The following is a 21,770-nucleotide window of genomic DNA, read 5'->3' as shown; positions in this document are numbered from 1 at the left end:
TGAATTCCATTACGTAAAACATATTAATATCACGAATTACTGTATACGTTGAGCAATATATAATGAATATGATATAAAAGTAAAATCAAGTAGTATTAAACCAAAAATTTGAAAAAAAATGAATTTTTTTGTTATTTAATTAATTTATGGCTGGCCATAACGTGGCCACCTAGCATTATTCAAATTTAAAACCATAAAGTGTATTTTTATGTATTTAGATTATTATATTGACTCATCAAGCAAAAAGTGTATAGTTATTATTGGGATTGTTATTATATTTACTCTTCAAGGAAAAGGGATGGACAAAATTTAAAAACAAAAGTAGGCAAAATGAATGATGTATAAGGTTAATAATCATTGCGCAAATTCTACTAAACAAAAGAAGCTGTTTTATTTAATTATTCTTTTGTCGGCTGCCCTTTTGCGAATGGTCTAAACAAAAGAAGAAATGATTTAAAATGGATTTCGAATGGCCTAACCAAAAGAAGAAGTGATTTAAAATGGAGAAATCCAATCGAAATAAAATCGGAAGTGATTTATAATGGAGTAAGTATGGTTAATGACTTTTGCTATAAAAAGTGAACTCTATTAATTTCGGATAAAATAGGATTATAACAAAATGATAGTTTTATTCACTATCAGACTTACATGTCCATGTGACCAACTACTACTTGAGTGTGAATTTTCGTCATGGCATACGCATTAATTTATTAAAAAAAATTATCATTTAAATTATTTTCTTAGTGCCAAAATTTTAGTTTTGTTTATTTAATTTTAACATGCCGTTACTTCTATATGTGCGAACAAATGCAAAATAGAAAATTTATGTCCACTAAAATTTTCCAAGTATAATGGATCTTTCAATATTTAAATCAACAAACTACTGATTGAGTTTTAAAGTTGATGATGTTACATATTTTGAAAGAATTCCAACATAGAAACATATGTAACATGTGAAACAGTATAAAACTTGTTTATAAAAATCTAAAACTTGACAGATTTTTACAACAACCATCACATGTCATGAAACAACAAAGCCAAAATTGTCAATTATACCAACCACATGCAATGAATTTACTTAAATTATGTACTAGTAAATAGTTTAATCATGTTAGTGCACAATTACATTTGTCACAATCTCCCACCTATCACTTGGCTAAGGGTCAAAATTGTAACTTAATTTTTACGAGATAGATTATCCACCTCTACAATGGTGGTATTTATTTTATTTCACACATTTATTTTGATTGTAATATCTACAAAAATTTATTACGACTTTAATTAATTTATATAATTTACTTAAAATTAAGTCTATCTTGTCATTTTCTTGAAATAAGTGAATAAAACAACAAATCAAACTTTAGTTTTAATATAATTTATAAAGTTAACAATGCCAATACTCAATAAGAACTTAAGGTATTAAAAACAAAATAATGTCATGAAATAAAACGCTTAACATTAAACACGGATTAAATGAGATTGATGCTTAAGAATTATGAGTTGATAAGATAAAACATAATACTACTACTCATGACTTAGGTCACGAAGAAATGGTAATTTTCAATAATTAACATCAACATTTTTAATCCAATAATTTATAACTACTGTGTTTATTATGGTTAAATACTTGAAGTCGCCGCCAATGTTTACCAAGTCTTGGTTTCGCCCTTTTAAAGTCATGATTGTCAATTAAGGCTATTATCATTTTTAATGATAATTAGTCATAACTCTTGATTTCTGGCTGTTACCATTTTTAATGGTAATTAGTTATAACTCTTGATTTCAGCCTCCATATAATTGTACTACGATACACGCTTGAATTCAAAATAATAGTGTGAGTGAAGTGAACTCAAAAGCATTATTTTAGAAATCAACCAATTTAGTCGTAAAATCATATTTTTATAAATTAAGCAATTAGAGATAATTTTCCAATTTTAATAAATACATGTCTCAGTCACCTTTTACCAATTTTAATTTATACTACTATAATTTACATTACACTAATTTATTATACTTAGTAAAATTAATTATATAAAAGCAGTAACTTATGGAGTACTAGTATTGGGAGTAGTACTGAACTTTTTTCCACTAACTCTTTTTATATTTATTAAAATTCGAGCTAAATTTATTTTTTGGGCAAAAATTTAGTAGTAGTAATATAAAATAAATCTTTAAATTAAAATCCTAATTTCATAGGCTTATTATATCTTAAAAACTGACCAGTAAATCACAGTTTCTCTTTATATATGGTCTATATAGTTTCACAATTCATCTGCCTTCACATTTTCCGCCAAAATCTCTGCATACGAATCTCTCACACACTACACCCACTCATCCAGAGAGAGAAAAACACAAACGAAAAAAATGGCCGCAACATCCATTTCCTCCGCGACAAACAAGCTGACAGACCAATCGCCGCCTCTTCCGCTCCACACCAAAGCCGCACGCCCCTCCGCCGCTAGCCTTTCCTTCTCCAATTCATCCATTTCCATCCAAAAACTCGCAATCTCCGCCACCTCGAGGGATCTGAGCTCGCGCAGCTCCGTAGTCAGCTCTCTGAAGACGGCGAGGGAATCGAAGCAGGCGTCTCAGCCTCGGAATTCAGATCCGGAGGTGAAAACGCCGAAGCCGACGATTCTGGTCTCCGAGAAACTCGGAGAGGCCGGTCTCGACCTGCTGAGGAGCTACGGGGACGTGGAGTGCCTGTACAATCTCTCGCCGGAGGATTTGTGCGCCAAGATCGGGGAGTTCGATGCGCTAATCGTGCGGAGCGGCACGAAGGTGACGCGCCAGGTGTTCGAGGCGGCGAAGGGGAAGCTAAAGGTTGTCGGACGAGCTGGCGTGGGGATTGATAATGTGGATCTGCAGGCTGCAACGGAGCTTGGTTGTCTGGTGGTGAATGCGCCGACGGCGAACACGATCGCCGCGGCGGAGCATGGGATCGCGCTGCTAGCTGGAATGGCGAGGAACGTTGCTCAATCTGACGCTTCAATGAAGGCTGGTATGATTCGATTCTACCCTGTTTTTGACTGTGGATCCATAATTCAGTTCTGATTTCATGTTTGTCCTTTTCCGTTCATGACAAAATTAGGTGTGTATGAAATGTTCTTTTCCAAATAGTTTAATGAATTGATGCTGATACAGATCGGAATGCATACATAGAACAAGCTGATACTATATATTACTCGACATTCGAAAAAATCTATTTATTACTATGTGGTAGATGAATAAAATATTGCTCTTAAAATTTTCCTTAGTAAATGCGCGAGACCGGTTAAACCGCCGCTTTGTTGGTGGTTGGAAACATTTATCATGGTATCATATTTTTATGTGTAAACAACAGAGTTAGTGAAGTGGTGTGAATTTTGAGGAGAAGAGGTCTTTGAATTTCTCATTTTTGATATGCCAAACTTCATAGTGATATTATGGCTATAGGAATCGTTTGCTATGACTATAGCTACCTTGAACCACATTTTAAGTTTGTCTATGCCGTGCCCCTGTTCTTGAAGAAAATGAAGGATCATAAACTATGATGGATCATAAACTATGATGAATATTACTCCACATAATATATATGGTGAAATGGTAAACATTGGTCAACAGGGGACTATTTTTCATGCAACTTTAGAGGTGTATTTTCTCTGTATTTTCTTGGCTTCATGACCTTACTTGGATATTGCAATGCTGTTGACAGGACAATGGCAACGTAACAAGTATGTTGGTGTCTCACTGGTTGGGAAGACACTGGCTATCATGGGATTCGGCAAGGTTGGCTCTGAGGTTGCAAGACGTGCTAAGGGCCTTGGAATGCATGTTATTGCGCATGACCCATATGCCCCAGCTGATCGAGCACGCGCTCTTGGTGTGGAGTTGGTGTCATTCGATCAAGCCCTCTCCACTGCGGACTTCGTGTCGCTCCACATGCCGCTTACTCCTACTACAGACAAGCTATTCAATGACGCAACATTTGCAAAGATGAAGAAGGGAGTGCGCATAATAAATGTTGCCCGTGGTGGTGTGATAGACGAGGATGCTCTAGTGAGAGCTCTTGATGCAGGAATAGTTGCACAGGTTGAATGTCTTTTCATATGGTTGATTAATTTGCTAGTTTATGTTCCATTGTCCTCTGCAGTCATATTTTGAGTTCATATCTAGCAATGGAACCTTATTAGTTTTTCCATTCTTGTTTTTGTAGGCCGCCCTCGATGTCTTCACAAAGGAGCCCCCATCAAAAGATAGCAAACTAGTGCAACACGAAAACGTCACAGTTACACCACATCTTGGAGCTAGCACAAAGGAAGCACAGGTATTAATTTTGTAACCATTATCTTGTTCCTATTATTTTCCTGTGATTGTTTTTGTTGCATAACACGCGCTCTTACCTTCGTTGCAGGAAGGAGTTGCAGTCGAAATAGCAGAGGCCGTTGTTGGTGCGCTGAGAGGGGAACTTTCTGCAACTGCAGTGAATGCTCCTATGGTTTCTCCAGAGGTAAAAAAAACATCATACACTCTTGCCTCGAGCATTTTCTTGCATATCTAGTTATAACTCGATTTCCACCTCAGGTCCTGTCCGAGTTGGCTCCTTATGTCAATCTGGCTGAGAAGCTGGGTAGACTAGGCGTCCAGTTAGTTGCTGGAGGACGCGGAATACAATCCGTGAAGGTGGTCTACGGCTCGTCCCGCGCCTCTGACAACATGGACACGAGACTTCTCCGATCCATGATAGTAAAGGGTATCATCGAGCCTATCTCAGATGCCCATATCAACCTTGTCAATGCAGACTTCATAGCAAAGCAGAAGGGTCTAAGAATCAGTGAGGAAAAACTATTAGTCGACTCCTCATCCGAGAGCCCCATCGACTCCATTCAGGTCCAGATAAGCAACGTTGGGTCAAAATTCGAGAGTGCATTGCTGGATAATGGGAACATAAGCATCGAGGGGAGAGTGAAGGACGGCATGCCTCACCTGACACGCGTGGGAGCATTCAGCGTGGACGTTAGCCTCGAGGGAAATCTGATCCTCTATCGCCAAGTCGACCAGCCTGGCATGATCGGGACAGTTGGGACGATTCTTGGAGAGAGCAACGTGAACGTGAGCTTCATGAGCGTTAGCCGGACTGTGAAGAGGGTGAAGGCTATTGTGGCCATCGGGGTGGACGAAGCGCCTAACAAGGAAACGCTCAAGAAGATAGGCGAAGTGCCAGCAATCGAAGAGTTTGTGTTCCTTGATCTCTGAAGTTGATTGTTTGTATGGTTTATGGAACTTTGCTGGGAGAAAAAACTTTGTTTTTCAGTGACTCTTATAATAATAATAATAGGCATCTTAGGCTGCTGATGCTGAAAATCTACAGTAAGCAGCTTCTCTACAGTTATGTTTATCTGTTGTTTAGATTTTAGATTAGTTTTGAGATGACTGAAAATCAGATATGTTGGCTGTTGTACTAGAAGAAAGGAATTGCCATGAATTTTGGTTGGAAACATTTTGTTGTGATTCACTTTCAACAATTTGTGATAATATCACTTTAGAATTAGTGTTGTTGTATAATTATGTTTTTTTTTCTCTTGTGTACTAATGTTTGTTTAGTATTCTTCTGATTTGGTACACCTTTTTATTATTTTGGAAGAGAATCGACCATTATAATTGACATGATTATGTCTATTAAATAGAGACATTATAATTGACGTAATTATGAAATAAAAGAAAAGAAGAACTTGAATATGGTCATATGGAGTACTATTATCTGATATTCAAACTATAAAAATTAAATTCAATTAAGTTGGAGGAATTTGGACCCAATGTTCCAATTGGTTAATTACGTCATACAGTATATATGAATAATTCAAACCATAATATTGATTAAATTCATAAAAAAAGCTATTGATAAAATTTATTTTAATTGAATTTAAATGTATACACACCCAAAACATTTATTTTTACATACCCATTTTAAAAGTACACACTGAGATGGTGTTAGAGACCTAATTCCCTAACGTCGATTTCCAAGCAAAATCAAGAAACGAGATGTCGTCGTTTGTCGAGCGCCCAGTGTTGGGTCGTGACTTGAACGGCAAAAGATTGTAGCTGATGCGCGAGAAGTTCCCGTCGACAGCTTGATGGTTTGTTTCTTGATGCAAAAGCAATTGAGCCAAAGTATATTATTTCATAGATAAATCATTTGATGACAAGAGGCTCTATTTATGCTAAAATCCTAGGGTTGGTTTGACCTAATCCTAATACGTTCGGGAAAGAACCAACTAAGAAAACCTGAACTCAAATAGAAATATAATAACGAGAATAATCCTAAAATAGAATAAACAAAAATATAAAATAGAAAAGACTCCTATGCGTCGGCGGCTTGATCCGATCCCGCGGCCTCAAGGTCCTCGTCGCTGCTGCGTCTTCTGTGTCCGTAACAGCCCTCGGTTCCTCGGCCATGGCTGGCTCCTCTGCTGCCTGGGCATTCGTATCAGATGGCAAAGAAGAATCTTTTTGTGAAAAGGAGTTTATATGTTGATCATCTGTGTGGTTCATTTTGTGATGATCTCTACATCAATTAAGTTCTGCTGCTAAATGCTTTTTGTTTTTGGTTATGATTTCATTTCGCAAGGTAAGACCTGCTTTTGCATAATTATTGCATTCCTTTTCATTGCAGAAAAGCTGGGTATAAGAAGCAGATGAAAGTATTACGACAAGAAAGACATAGTGTAGTGTATGCTTGATTGAATTGGAAGTAAGATTTAATTGGTCTGGCAGTTGTTATGCATCATGCAGGACGTAAAGCAAGGGTGCTGTTATTTATACCCAGTTCAATATCCTTCAATTTTCGTATTCATTATTGGTTTAGTAGAGAGTATAATGAGAATGACAGGCATCTATTTTATATTTTGGGTGTTTTTCTCTTGACCTTGACCTTGAGATACATATTCAAAAAACCCATTTGGGTTGGGAGAAGGAAGGACTCGAAGGGGATGTATCTCGTTCCTTAAACCCCAACAAATGCAAGCATCCCAATCATCATCTCATCACCATCACCATCACCATCCGCGATTGTCTGCTTTTGATGTTTTTCATCTTTCCCTTCTGGAAAATACTTGTGGGTGTATTCCCATTGAGCTGATTTATGAATGGTGGCTAAGTCGATGATGATGATGAGAATGTGGAACTCGATCAAGAAACACTAGAACACAAAAGACTTTACGTGGTTCGGTTCAAAATCAAACCTACATCCACGGGAAACTATCTAAGATGTTTATTCACACTCTTGAAGATGGGATTTACAATAGGAAACACAAATGAGAAGGAAGAACAACACACACTAGCTATCTTCACTCAAGATACAAGTATCGACGTCTCTCTCTCTTTGATTCTCCTCACAATCTGATTCTCTCTTGATAATGGCTTCATGCTATGCATATATACTCTTCATGTAACGTTGATTAACTCCACTCAACGGCTATCAGCTGTTAGTTGCAACTGCTCTCTCACAACTGATTGCATGGTGTTATTTCTGTTACCGAGCTCCTATGCGCGTCAGCCATCTCAACCGAATCATCTACGAGCCACACACATGGCCACAAACCATAACAATCTCCACCTTGGACATGTGAACTTATTCTTAGACCTTTGTCTCCATATCACCACTCCACCTCACTGAGTAATCACACCCACCAATCTCAAGCAATATTCTAGCTTAGAAATTGGTAGCGCTTTGGTTAATGCATCAGCCGCATTATCTTCAGTGCTGACTTTCACCACTTCCACTTCTCCTTTCTCAATCATATCTCAGATGAAATGTAGCCGGATGTCTATACGCTTGCATCTTTCATGGAATACTTGATGCTTAGCTAGACTAATGGCTCCGGTGCTGTCACATAGCACCTTAACTTTATTCTGCCTTACTCCGAAGTCAGCTTGGATCCCTTTCAACCAGACCCCTTCTTTTACTGCCTCGTGAGGGCAACATACCCTGCTTCCGTAGTAGATAAGGCAACAACTGATTGGAGATTGGATTTCCAACTTATTGCAGCACCATACAATTTGAAAATGTAGCCCGTTTGAGATTTTCTGCTGTCCAAGTTTGCAGCGTAGTCTGAATCACAATACCCTATAAGTGCATCATCATCTTCACAATGAACTCTCTTGAATAATATTCCAAGCTCCTTGCTACCTTTCAAATATATGAGAATCCACTTTAAAGCATACCGGTGTTCTCTTCCATACTCCTTCATGTATCTACTTGTCACGCTTACACCATGAGCCAAGTCTGGCCTCGTGCAAATAATGCTATACATGATGCTTCCAATCATGCTCGCATAGGGAATCTTTGACATCTCTTGCCTTTCTTCATCTGACTTTGGAATCTGCTGTAATGACAGCTTGAAATGCTGAGCTATTGGAACAGCTACCTTCTTGGAATTCTCCATTTGAAACCTCTTAAGCACCTTGCTCAAGTAATCACTTTGCACCAGGAATATCTCCCCTTTACTTCTGTTTCTCTGGATATCCATTACAAGAATCCTTCTTGCTTCACCTAAGTCTTTCATGTCAAACTCCCTGCTCAATTCAGCCTTCACAGATCTTATTTGATCCATGCTACCCGCTGCTACAAGCATATCATCAACATACAAAACTAGATAGACCACTGCCTTCTCTCCATCTGACTTTATGTATACACAATTGTCATAGGCTGATTTTGTGAAACATATGCTGCTCAAATGTGAATCAAACTTGAGGTACCACTGCCTACTACTTTGTTTCAAGCCATACAAACTTTTCTGTAATAAGCAGACCTTGTCCTCTTGCCCTTCAACAATGAAACCCTTAGGTTGCTCCATGTATATGGTTTCAATCAATTCTCCATGTAGGAATGCTGTATTGACATCAAGTTGATGTAATTCCCAATTATTCTGAGCAACAACTGACAGCAAGATCCTTATAGAAGAATGCTTTACAACCGGAGAGAACACTTCATTGAAATCCACCCATTCCTGTTGTAGATATCCTTTTGTAACTAATCTTGCTTTGTATCTGACTTTGTTCTCATTAGAAACCTCCACCTTTTTCTTGAAAATCCATTTGCATCCCACAGGTTTGTGAGAGGGAGGCCTATCTGTCAATATCCATGTTCTATTCTTCATCAGAGAGTCTATTTCTTCTTTCATAGCCTCAAACCAGCTTTCCCACTCATTCCCCTTCATTGCCTCCTCATATGTGACAGGTTCATCGAACTCAATGCATTCTCCTACATGGAGAGCAAAATAAGCCATTTCGTAATCTGAAAATCTGGAAGGCAACTTTGTGATTCTCTTTGGTCTTCCTCTTGGCTCAGTTTGGACAGTGGGGGTGGAGTGTAAGGAAGAAGCATCTTGATCAAAATCTGAGTGCCTCTCATCTTTTGCATTCTCAGCAACTACACTCTGATCCACTGCCTCCACCTCAATTAATGTAGACTTTCTGTTTTCTGCCAAGTAAGGCATTGTATCCTCATCAAACGTGACATCTATACTAACAACTAGCTTCCCATTTCTTGGCTCAGTACACCAGAGCCTGTATGCCTTTGATCCAGCCTGATACCTAGAAAGATACATCTCAATGCTCTGACTCCAGCTTTCCTTGCTTGATGTGTGCATATGCCTTGCATCCAAAAGATCTAAGCCCATTGAAATCCGGTAGAAATCCATGCCATCTTGCATCAGGTATCTCAAAATTCACGGCTGATGAGAGAGATTTGTTTATAACCACCGCAGCAGTAGCCACAGCTTCCCCCCAAAATCTCTTGTCAACTCTAGAGGATAGCAGCATGCATCTAACTCTCTCCATGATGGTTCTATTAATCCTTTCAGCCACCCCGTTTTGTTGGGGGTTTCTTGGTGCTGTCTTATGTCTTTGGATCCCCTTATTCTTACAGTATTCAGAGAACTCAGCAGACAGAAACTCCAGACCATTGTAGGTCCTCAAACACTCGAGGCTGATCCTCTTTTCTCTTTCAACCATAATGTGCCATTCTTTGAAGAACTTAAATGCCTCTGACTTTTCTTTCAATACTTGAACCCAGAGCTTTCTTGAGAAGTCATCAATTATAGTCATGAAATATCTACATCCATTCATAGTTGGAGGTTGAGCCGGACCCATATATCACTATGAACATATTCAAGAACAGCCATTGAAGTGTGCTTTCCCTTTGGAAATGGTCGTTTCTTACTCTTGCCCATCATGCACTGCTCACATCTGCTAAAATCTTGGTTCTTATCCATCTTGAATACACCTTTGTTGGCCAATCTCAGCATCTCCTTTGTGCCCAGATGTCCCAACCTGATATGCCAAGTGAGTGCTCCAGTCTGTCTCTGAGCAACATGTGTGCTCCCAGTGATCACAGATGCATCAAGATAATAGAGAGTGTTCTTCTTGACTGCTATCATCACCGATTTGGAACCTTTGTAGACAACCATTCTCCCATCTTCTGACCTGAAACCATAACCTTTGTCTCAAGAAGGCCAAGAGAGACAAGGTTCCTTTTAATCTCAGGAATGAACCTCACATCTGTGAGCAACACCACAGAACCATCCACCATCTTCAATATGATATTTCCTCTTCCCCTCACGCTGCAAGTCTGATTATTGCCTAGGATCACAGAGCCACTAGAAGCCTTGAAATCCTCAAACCCCTGCTTGTGAGAGCTCACATGGAAGCTGCAGCCTGAGTCTATGATCCATGATTCTCCTATTTCTTTATCAACAACGTTCATAATATGATGAACTAGTTCTTCCTGCACTACATCAGTGGAACCTTGATCATTCCTCTCCCCAGCTTGCTTTCTCTTCCAAGAGAAACAATTTTTCTTAATATGCCCTGGTTTGTTGCAATAATGACAGCTAGGGTCTCCTTCTTCTCTGCCTTTCTTTCTTGAAAATTCTTGGGGGCCGCGGGCTTGGACTTTGGTTTGAACTTGAATTTCTTTACATTCAGAACCTCCGCGGATGCTTCAGCAAGACCATTCTCTGACCTCTGCAAGATCTTTGATTTGAGAGCTGTTTGCACTTCAATGAGGGTGATGGATTTCTCCCTCCCGTACAACATGGCATCTTTGAAATGCTCAAATGATTTTGGAAGAGCGTTTAGCAGTGCGATCGCTTTGTCCTCCTCTTCCATCTTCGCATCAACACTTTCCAAATCATCCAGAATCTTGTTGAACTGATCCAACTGGTCTTCAACCGCCTTGTCATCGATGAATCTGAAAGAATACAATCTTTGTTTGAGATATAATCTGTTCGCCAAGGACTTAGTCATGTAGAGATCCTCCAATTTCTTCCAGATTGCTGCTGCAGTCTGCTCCCTAGCGACCTCTCTCAAAACTTTATCATCCAAGTTCAGAATAATCACATTCTTTGCTTTCTTCATGATCTCAGCCTGCTTCTCTTCAGGCTTTTCATCCTTCTTCTCCGGGTCAAGAGCATCATCCAAACCTTGATGAGTGAGCAATGCCCTCATCTTAATCTGCCAGAGACCGAAGTCGTTAGAACCGTTGAACTTCTCGGTCTCCAACCTTGCCATCGCCATCTTCTTCTCAATCGTTCCCACTGACGGCGCCAATTGTGAATGGTGGCTAAGTCGATGACGATGAGAATGTGGAACTCGATCAAGAAACACTAGAACACAGAAGACTTTACGTGGTTCGGTTCAAAATCAAACCTACGTCCACGGGAAACTATCTAAGATGTTTATTCACACTCTTGAAGATGGGATTTACAATAGGAAACACAAATGAGAAGGAAGAACAGCACACACTAGCTATCTTCACTCAAGATACAAGTATCGACGTCTCTCTCTTCACTCTCTCTTTGATTCTCCTCACAATCTGATTCTCTCTTGATAATGGCTTCATGCTATGCATATATACTCTTCATGTAACGTTGATTAACTCCACTCAACGGCTATCAGCTGTTAGTTGCAACTGCTCTCTCACAACTGATTGTATGGTGTTATTTCTGTTACAAACCGAGCTCCTATGCGCGTCAGCCATCTCAACCGAATCATCTACGAGCCACACACATGGCCACAAACCTTAACATGATTTCTTCACTTGTATGCACAATTCATTTACTGTGTGTTTGTAAATATTGATACAATTACTAAAGACTGAGGATAAGGTTCAAAGTATGAGTAAAAATATGTAAGGGTGGGATAGTGATGATCCATTCTTTAAACTCAGAAATTCATTACAGCTTTTATGCCAAAGCATTAAAGCCTCATGACAGGAAAACCACAAAATCCAGAGATATAGACGGCGAGTACATTTTCTGGTTGAGTCAAAGTAAATAGATAGAACTAAGCAAACATCTTCAATTTCTTGACCCTAGTAATAGTATGAACCCATTTTTTTTTTGTAAAATTCAGTCATTTCATTTACTATAATAATATGAACCCATTTTTCTCTAATATTTCCTCTGTATTTAACTTGTTTGTAAAAGAAATGTCTGAGGGAGAAAACCTCTTTAATTGTAGTGCAGGGAAGAGATTTATCTATTTTTATAAGCATTATAAATGCAAAAATCAAAGAGGACATTAGAAATTTGAAGAATGAAAGAGAAGAAGAGAATGATCGGACAGAAAAAGAAAATAAGTGGAAGCTAATCTCCACTTATAAAATGTGGTTTCGCCTAATTACGACAAGGGAAAAGAATCCCACAAGAAAAACCCTTGAAGATTACTACAATCTTACCAGTCAAGCAAGATCATGTATAGCCGGAAAAATAGAGAGGTTGAACAGAGCATTATTCCTCTTCTTTTCCTCCTTGATCAACTTAGCAGAGGAAGCAGCAGTTTTACAAAAATGCAAGTCCAAATTTTGGAAGCTCTGTATCTCAGCCAGCTCAGCTGGAATCTTAAGAAGATGCTCACACTTGCGCAGCACAAGGCCTTTAAGCCGAGGGAAATGTTGCGATGAAGCCTTCCAAATACATAAATCTGTGTGATCAATGTACAAGAACTCGAGGTGATGGAAACGCCCTAAAACTCCCTCCCAAGTGCTCCCCATAAACGCTTTATCTTTAAGCTTGAGCACCTGTAGATTCTCCAACAGTCCGAGGGTAGACATGTAACTCCACTTAAGATGAGTTGAACACAGTGTAAGGCTGATGAGAGTAGTGGGAAACTTGTCAGGCTGAGGCAGGATGAGCAGTTTCTCTTCAGAAGCCAGCTTGGGATACACGTCGTTTATCAGCTCCAACTTCTCCAGCTTCGTCATCTTCACCAAGCTGTTAAAAGATCCAATCTTGCCTTCAAAGAGCGAGGCCAGTCGCCCACGAATGCCTAGTTTCAACAGATTAGAGGCTCGATCTATAAGCTCTGCAGTGCAACTCTCTGCTGAGATTGTGCCTAGTGTTCGAAGCTGTGCACCATGTTTGCTGTCCTTCCCCGGCTTTTGCAAGGTGACAGATGCATTCGTCTTGAAATGCCTTAGCTCCTTCATCCTCCATATATCCACTTTGACATCGAGCGTGCGGGATGTTGTGTGGACTACAAGGGTTTGTAGGTTCCATAGCTTGCTGAACTTTGCTGAAAGGACTTGCAGATTGAAAGACAAGACCATGAACCTCAGATGAAGAAGCTGGTACATATCATTGGGGATTTTGGTAAATATGATGGGTTTGGCATCTAAAACTCTGAGCAATTTGAAAGCTGCAGGGATGGCTGAAATGTTGGCATCTTGCAAGTTGTATTCCTCGTTGGGAATGCAAGCAAATGAGCGGATGCGTGGGCCAGAAGGCTTCGAACTGAGGAAGCTCGAGCAGTTGGAATGGATGGCAAGACGGCGGCAGTTTGTTATGTCTGAGAGAGGAGGGTCAAAAACACCATCAACATACTTAATTTCTTGGAGAAAATTGTCTTTTTCTTTTCCAGCTTTAGTTATGCAGAAATCACGCAAGGCATCATGAATCCGGCATGTTTTAACCTTGCCATTAGGTTTCATCTTCTCAGTCATGACCAAGTTTCTGTTAATAAGATACTCCAAATAGTTCTGTGCAGTTTCCTCCAAGCTGCATCCTTTCTCGTGCTTTATGAATCCCTCCGCAATCCACACGCGGATCAGCTTGGAAACTGGGATTTCATAATCTTCAGGAAACATCCCAAGGTAAAGAAAACATGCCTGCAAATAATAAGGCAACTTGTCATAGCTCAACGATATGAACTTGTTCATGCGATCCTTTGGATCCTCGTTCATCAGATGGGTGCCCACACGTTTGGACACCTTCTCCCACGCCCTTTCCGTTGCGCCGATATCTGAAGCTGAATACTTGGTGGCGAGGATGCCTCCTATCACCACTATTGCAAGAGGCAATCCATTACAATCTTTTGCAATCAAATTCCCAATATTATGCAAATCAGAAGGGCAGTCGAGCTGGCCAAGAGCCTCCAGCCGGAGCAGCTCCCAGCTCTCTTCCTGATAGAAGAAACGCAGCCTCACGGGTTCCCTCGGGCGACTAGCATATTTGCCTAAATCTTCTTCCCGGCTCGTGATCAAGACTTTACCCATCTTGTTGTCGGCAGGCAGAGCCTTTTCGATTCTGTCCCAATCCTTATGAGACCAGACATCGTCCATCACGATCAGGAACTTCCTATCGTTGAGATGAGTGGCCACCATTTCGGACAAGTGTTGCTCGTCTTTGGCACGTAGTTCCTCGTTTATAGGGATGATCTTTTCGAGGATGGCGATGAAGATGTCCTTGTCTGAAAACTGCTGAGAAACGGAGACCCAAATGCGGAGGGGGAATTCGAAGACGATGCGTCGATCGTTGAAAATCTTCCATGCCAAGGTTGTCTTGCCAAGCCCAAACATTCCGGTCAGAGAAATTACATCAATATAATTAGTTTCTGTAGTCAGACGCTCTATAAGCTCTGTGAAAACATCTTCAAAACCAACCACATTTTTATGCCTTGGAGGCCGAACCTGTTTCATACACAATATTAATGGACTACTAAAATAAACAACCAAAATCTCATATTCTACTTCCTAACAAACCTATTATTATACAGACAAGAATACACATTAAAAATATTATTATTAGATTAAGGTGATCAACGGCTTTTATTACGCCATCTGCCAGATTTATAGTACTAAAATTTGTTTCACACAATACTTCATATGATATATATATATATAGTCTCATTATTCACAAATCCACTCTTAAAGACTGAACCACCGAACCATACCAAATTAAGGTTTTTAAATCTAGTTTTTTTGGATGAGAGTCACAAATTTATCAATTATTTTCGCCTTCATCACGAGCATATTTTAATTCATCTAAAGGTAAATAAGTCATACTAACATGTTACGAAGATTGAACTTCATTCTAGTAGGTTTTTACTTCATTCTAGTGGGATTATTACTTCATTCCAGTACGTAAATGCGGTTTCGCCGTCGCGTGCTGTTTTTTCTCTATACAATATCTATCACCACCGCCACAACGCTGATATGGTGTAATAAACACATGCAATGATGTAATAAATTATTGGAATGAAGTATGTGTAGAAGCATTTGAAGTCCTGCTGGAATGAAGTAAAAACCTTATCCAATGAAGTAATAACGTTTCTGAATGAAGTAATAAACGCATTTGAATAAATGTGATCAATGTCGAACCAATTTTAAAGACCGAACTAGAGACCAAATCTGGGCCATTAGATCTAGTTTTTTTGTGAGATGTGCTGCTGTGTAAATTTTTCGGTCTTCATTACAAGCCCATTTTACTTCATTGTATAGGTTTATTACTTCATTCCGTACGTAATACCTTGAAACTACAACATGTTTTTACTTTCTTCCAGTAGGTTTTGAAATGATTCAACATATGTTTCATTTGAATTCATTAACCTGAGTTTTTACTTTATTTACATAAAAAAATGTAATCTATGAAAACTAGATTTAAATACAGAAACATAGAACAAAAGCATACGTAGGGCATTTTTAGGTCATAGTTAGTTTATTTTTAGGTCATGCTAACCAAGTATGACCTAAAATGATCTTAACATGACATTAAATTCAAATCTTATAATATGATCTAAAACTGCTTAATTATGACCTTCCGTGTTTTTGGTTAATTATTGACCATTAGATCATCTAATCCTAGGGCTAAGATTTGAGCTGCATTTATGGATTTAAACACATACTTATTTTGATCATCTCCCTATATATATAGGTTATATATATATATATATATAGAGTTGTGATCAATGTGTGTGTATATATATATATATATATATATATATATGGGTGCGTTAGAATGGTAACCATATTTATGGTGATAACCTATCATTTTATGGGTCAAAAATATCATTTTTACTAAAAATGATATTTATACACTATAAAATGATATTTTTTCAGCATGCATAAAATGATACTTTTAATCCATAAAATGATATTCTATTTTATAAAATGATACTTTTCGTCCATAAAATGAGGGTTATTAGGTTATCACCATAAATAAAGGTTATCATATGATCACATACCTATATATATAGGGATGTATTCACATCCTTCGTGTAAATATTATCCAAACATTCAACTGAATCTCAGCCCCACGATTTTGTCATCTGACGGCTGTGTCATTTAATAATGTAGATTTTCAGTTGAATAATGCACACCAACTAATAATGCACCATTATAGTGTAATAATGTAGATTTTCATTCTAATAATGTACACCGACCAATAATGCAGATTTTTCGTCAAATAATGCATGTCATCACAACCATCAAATTCAAGGATCCAAGGGCTGTGATCTGATTGAAGCTTACACTAAAAAGCTGTGAACGACCTTAACACACCCCTACATATATGAATATATATATATATATATATATATATATATAGAGAGAGAGAGAGTAGTGATCTACGTAAATCACTACTTAAATGCATAACTAGAAACACGAATTTAGTTCACTATAAGAAGCGATTTAGTTCACTACAGGAAGGAGTGAACCAAAACGCCATTATAGTGAACTAAATCCTTCATGGAGAAAATACTTCACTATGATGGTATTTTAGTTCACTCCTTGTTTTGAAATTCATATAGTGAACTAAAATGCCCATATAGTGAACTAGATCATCTTGATCTAATGGCTGAGATTTGTTATGTAGTTATACACTTAATATTAGTTATACTTTGATCATCTCCATATATATATATATATATAGAGTTGTGATCAATGTCGAACCAATTTTAAAGACCGAACTAGAGACCAAATCTGGGCCATTAGATCTAGTTTTTTTGATGAGATGTGCTGATGTGTAAATTTTTTTCGGCTTCATTACAAGCTCATTTTACTTCATTGTATAGGTTTATTACTTCATTCCGTACGTAATACCTTGAAACTACAAGATGTTTTTACTTGCTTCCAGTAGGTTTTGAAATGATTCAACATATGCTTCATTCAAATTCATTGACGTGGGTTTTTACCTGATTCACATTTAAAAATACAATTTATTCAAGTGAGTTTATTACTTCATTCAGAAACGTTATTACTTCATTGGATAAGATTTTTACTTCATTCCAGTAGAACTTCAAATGCTTCTACACATACTTCATTCCAATTATTTATTACATTATTCCATGTGTTTATTAAACCATATCAACACCGTGGAAGTGGTGATAGATATTGTAGAGAGAAGAATGGCACGCGACGGTAAAACCGCATTTACGTACTGGAATGAAGTAATAATCCTATTGGAATGAAGTAAAAACCTACTGGAATGAAGTAATATATTCTGGAATGAAGTTAAATCATCGTAACATGTTAGTATGACTTATTTACATTCGGATGAATTAAAATAGGCTCGTGATGAAGGCGAAAATAATTTATAAATTTGTGTATCTCATCCATAAAAAACTAGATCTAAAAGCCCTAATTTGGTATGGTTCGGTGGTTCAGTCTTTAAGAGTGGATTTGTGGATAATGAGACTCATATATATAAATCTTAAAAATTAAATTTTATACTCCTTTCATCCGTTATTACCATTTTAGTACGTCCGCGATTAGGAATTCAAGTTCAGTTTCACTATAAATGATAGGTGGACCATACATTCCACTAACTCATTACATTTACATAGTATATAAAAATGAGTCTCACTTTCCACTATCTTTTTCCACTCACTTTCCTTTATACTCTATTTCTTAAAACTCGTATCAAACTCAAATGAGACTTCTAATGCTGGACGGATGAAGTGTAAATTTTCCGATTTAAATTATATTTTTACATACTACTCTATTATATATCAAAGTAAATGTAACTTTTCAAAAATTCTAACGAAATCTCAACTGCGTTAAATTGAAAAGAATTGCACGAAATGTAGCTTATATATTTCTATAACGACCTATAGTATAATACTCTTCATTGCATTTTTTATGCCCTAAGTCAAATGTGTATAATATCAAAAAAATTTGTTAAGTGTGTTTTTGAATTTGCAAGCAGTTTTGATTTAGTGCATACGTTGCAATGCTCAACTGCAATGGGACTATATGCAGTGTTTATAATGGCAATAAAATGTGTGTATATTTGAATTATATGTATATCTAATACAATTATCAATTGGGCCATTTTACCACTTAATGTTCTTCACATTAAACTAACGTTGGCAAAAAACCTAGATTTCTACCATCCATATTTTATCTAAAGATTCATATTTGGTTGTTTTGATATAAAATTAGAATTTATTTTAACCCTTCCAACATACCTATAACTGTATATCTCTATTGCCTAGCACCGAAGCAGAAACCAAATCTTAGTCGTCCATTTTCCTAATCTGATGGATAAAATAAATTAAGCAAATCTTAATTTTATACGAAGTTCATTTTTAGATTTTTTAATTCATTTTACAAGAAGTTCATTTTTAGGTTTTTTTAAAGTCATTTTATACGTAGTTTATATTTAGATCTTAGTCATTAGAAATGACTTGAGTAATTTGAGATATTTTAAAATGAAATGCGATTTAAATAACTTGAGACATAAAAAATAAGAATTTAAGTTTAAATGGATCTAAAGGTCATGAGCTAATTATGAAGATAATTTAAATACATAAGGTTATAGTAATACTTATCATTCTTTTCCTATAAACCATTTTTGTTGGCAAAAAATAATTTTGATTGTGAATATAAAATTGGTATGGCAAAGAACGAAAAATAATTAGTAAAAGATGTGACTCATTTTATTAGAAAGAAAAATATGGGGTATTATAAACAAATAAATAGAGACTAATTTTAATGGGCGATTAGAAATGGAAAAATAAATATAGAGTAATTATTTTTGATGGAGATCAAACTCACACTTTGTTTTCTTTATTTCTTTATTTAACTGTAGCAAAAGTTGTAAATCTGGAGTCTGAATATATGCCAATTGGGAAAGCTCTAAAATGAAGATAACACAAGTCGAAGCAAAATATGACGGCAATCGCAGAAAAAGATAGCTGACCTCAGGTTTTTCATGTTTGTCTTCATCGGGGAGGCTGAGGAGGTTGAAATCAGCCCTACCCTTGTCGACTTTCACCCGCACTTCCTTCACCCGTTTCCCGATGTCGTGGAGTGTGAGCAGCGACTTGAAAGCTTTGGCAAAGTAATTCCTTGACCTGTTGTTGTCGGTGGACAGGGTGACGAAGGCATCGATGGTGTCTTCAGCCTCATAAACAACGTCGCGGATGTTGTTCACCAGTAACTGGATGCCCTCATTCTTTTTCCTCCTCTTCACCGAGTCCTTGAGAAAGCCGCGGAAGATGATGAGATCCTCCTCCAGCAACTTCACTTGGCTCTTCGTTTCAGTTATCAGGTGGCTGTGGTGGGCCACCAGCTCGATGAGGTTCTTCAACAGGAACTCTACTGCTGCGTCCGCCATTGATTTCACCCTCTTCATTTCCTCTCTTTTATAGGACCCAACCTTAATTTTTTAATCTTGGCCTATAGTCACTCCAGGGGTTGTTCCAATACCAACATTTTATCCCATAATTTTAACGGTTTAAAATAAAATAAGAATTAAACTATCTAACCTTTTTTTTATATAATTAATGTACAATATGCAATGCTAACAAATTCAAGTTATATGGTTATGCATGCTGAATGTTTGCGCACTACTCCCTCCGTCCAAAAAAATAGTCCCATCTATGGACTACACGAGTTTTAATATGAAATCGTTTAAGTAACTCATGTTATAGATGTCAACACGAAGGCATTTATATGTCAACAAAATGTAGTTGACATATGTATACTTTGTGTTGACATCTATATTACATGTCAACACAAGACATACGTACGTCAACTACATTTACTTGACATAAAAATGTCTTCGTGTTGACATCAATAACGTATGTCGTTGACATAGTTATTAGTTATCAATGTAAGATAGTTATCAACTGTGATCAATTGCTAACAAAATCGCTTGCATATATTGATTCTTGATTTCTTGTGAACATATTTAAGTTGCATGCGTGTGTTGACTCTAAAATCAAGGGAAATTCAGTGACGGATTACAATTTTTAAAATTACGAAATGGTGAGCGAGTAGTTATGAATTTCAAAGTATGACTTAATAGATATACAGTCGATATTTCTATATAAAATAATACGCTCATGAAGTACAATTATTTTAATAAATTGTTTGTATTTATTGTGGGAAGTTAGAAATCCACTATCATTATAGTTTTAAAGTGATTAATTTAATTTTGGTTGTTGTTGATAAAATAAGAGCCATATTTTTGTTAAAGAAATTGATTGGGGAGAGTTTAAAAATGAAACAAGCAGGCTTGCACGTCGGCATTGTTGACGATGCAGCTGTAACGCAAGAATGGTTTTTTGTGATATGAATTGTAATGTGAATGTACTATATATTGTACTACTATTATTCTACTTTTAATATACTAAAATAAAAGGCAATTGAGTAGGACCCATTGTGGACATTGGCCAAGATTAAAATTTATTTGGTTGCACCGAAAAATCTGCAAATCTTTGGCATTCACAATGGAATCTTCTTATTAAAAAGTAAGGGTATTTGGCTGCATTCACAATGGAATCCTATTTCTTAATTTTTTCTTATTTCATTAATTTATTGTTGTGATTATTTATTTATATTTTTAATAAATTAATGTAAAAATAATTATAAAAATATAATTTCATTAATACTAAAAAGTAAATAAAATTTTGATTATTTTGGCGTAGTTGCAAATTGGAAAAGTGAAAACTAAATTAATTAAAAAAACATGAAAAATTACAAAAAAGAAGAAGTGTAAATGGATAAAAAGAAAGTCAAAAAAGTTAAATTGAACAGCTAAAGCTGTTTACATATAACTAATTCACGAAAACAACATCTGCAGATATATGAACATGGTCTACATTGGGGACTTCTATCATTCACATGTTCGACAGCAAATTTGTTGGTGGCATTATTGGTTTAAATACTTGTACTTTTCTTAAAGGTGGAAGCAATGATAGAGTTAGTTGTTTTTATTACAGTATTTAATAATTATGGAATGAAAGAAACTGGAGGAGGGTGGCTAGACTTATTAGTTATTCTGTTATAAGGTTAAAGAGACTAGGGGCATAGCAATCATGGTATTTTTATAAGTAGATGATATCTCCATTCAGTCGATGTTTTTTTTATCATGCGAGTAGATAATTTGTGCGTATTTGGTTAGTGACAGTCGACATGCCACCAACTATTTTATTTTAAGTATACATATTTTTCCCTTCAATTAGTGTAGTTAATAGTTTGTTTTTTGACTTTGGGTGTAGAAGTGACA

At 36.9% G+C, this 21,770-nt stretch overlaps 2 protein-coding genes across 2 annotated transcripts; one reads left to right on the top strand and one right to left on the bottom strand.

Moving 5' to 3' along the window:
* Positions 1-2,287: 2,287 nt before the first annotated feature.
* LOC121794123 (D-3-phosphoglycerate dehydrogenase 1, chloroplastic-like) lies at positions 2,288-5,553 on the top strand. The gene is made up of 5 exons (XM_042192145.1): positions 2,288-3,001; positions 3,695-4,071; positions 4,196-4,306; positions 4,394-4,489; positions 4,564-5,553. Exons 1-5 carry the CDS (start codon positions 2,365-2,367, stop codon positions 5,233-5,235), a joined length of 1,893 nt encoding a protein of 630 aa, XP_042048079.1. The 5' UTR covers positions 2,288-2,364; the 3' UTR covers positions 5,236-5,553.
* Positions 5,554-12,577: 7,024 nt separating this feature from the next.
* LOC121794122 (putative late blight resistance protein homolog R1A-10) lies at positions 12,578-19,943 on the bottom strand. Its single transcript, XM_042192144.1, has 2 exons — positions 19,458-19,943; positions 12,578-14,947 (listed from the first exon to the last, which is right to left on the bottom strand). The coding sequence occupies exons 1-2, from the start codon at positions 19,890-19,892 to the stop codon at positions 12,722-12,724; spliced, it is 2,661 nt and encodes an 886-aa protein (XP_042048078.1). The 5' UTR covers positions 19,893-19,943; the 3' UTR covers positions 12,578-12,721.
* Positions 19,944-21,770: the final 1,827 nt, after the last annotated feature.

The sequence above is a fragment of the Salvia splendens genome, chromosome 3 (assembly GCF_004379255.2).
Source record: "Salvia splendens isolate huo1 chromosome 3, SspV2, whole genome shotgun sequence".
In the NCBI taxonomy this organism is placed as follows: Eukaryota; Viridiplantae; Streptophyta; class Magnoliopsida; order Lamiales; family Lamiaceae; genus Salvia; species Salvia splendens.
This window is presented reverse-complemented; position numbering and strand designations above follow the sequence as displayed.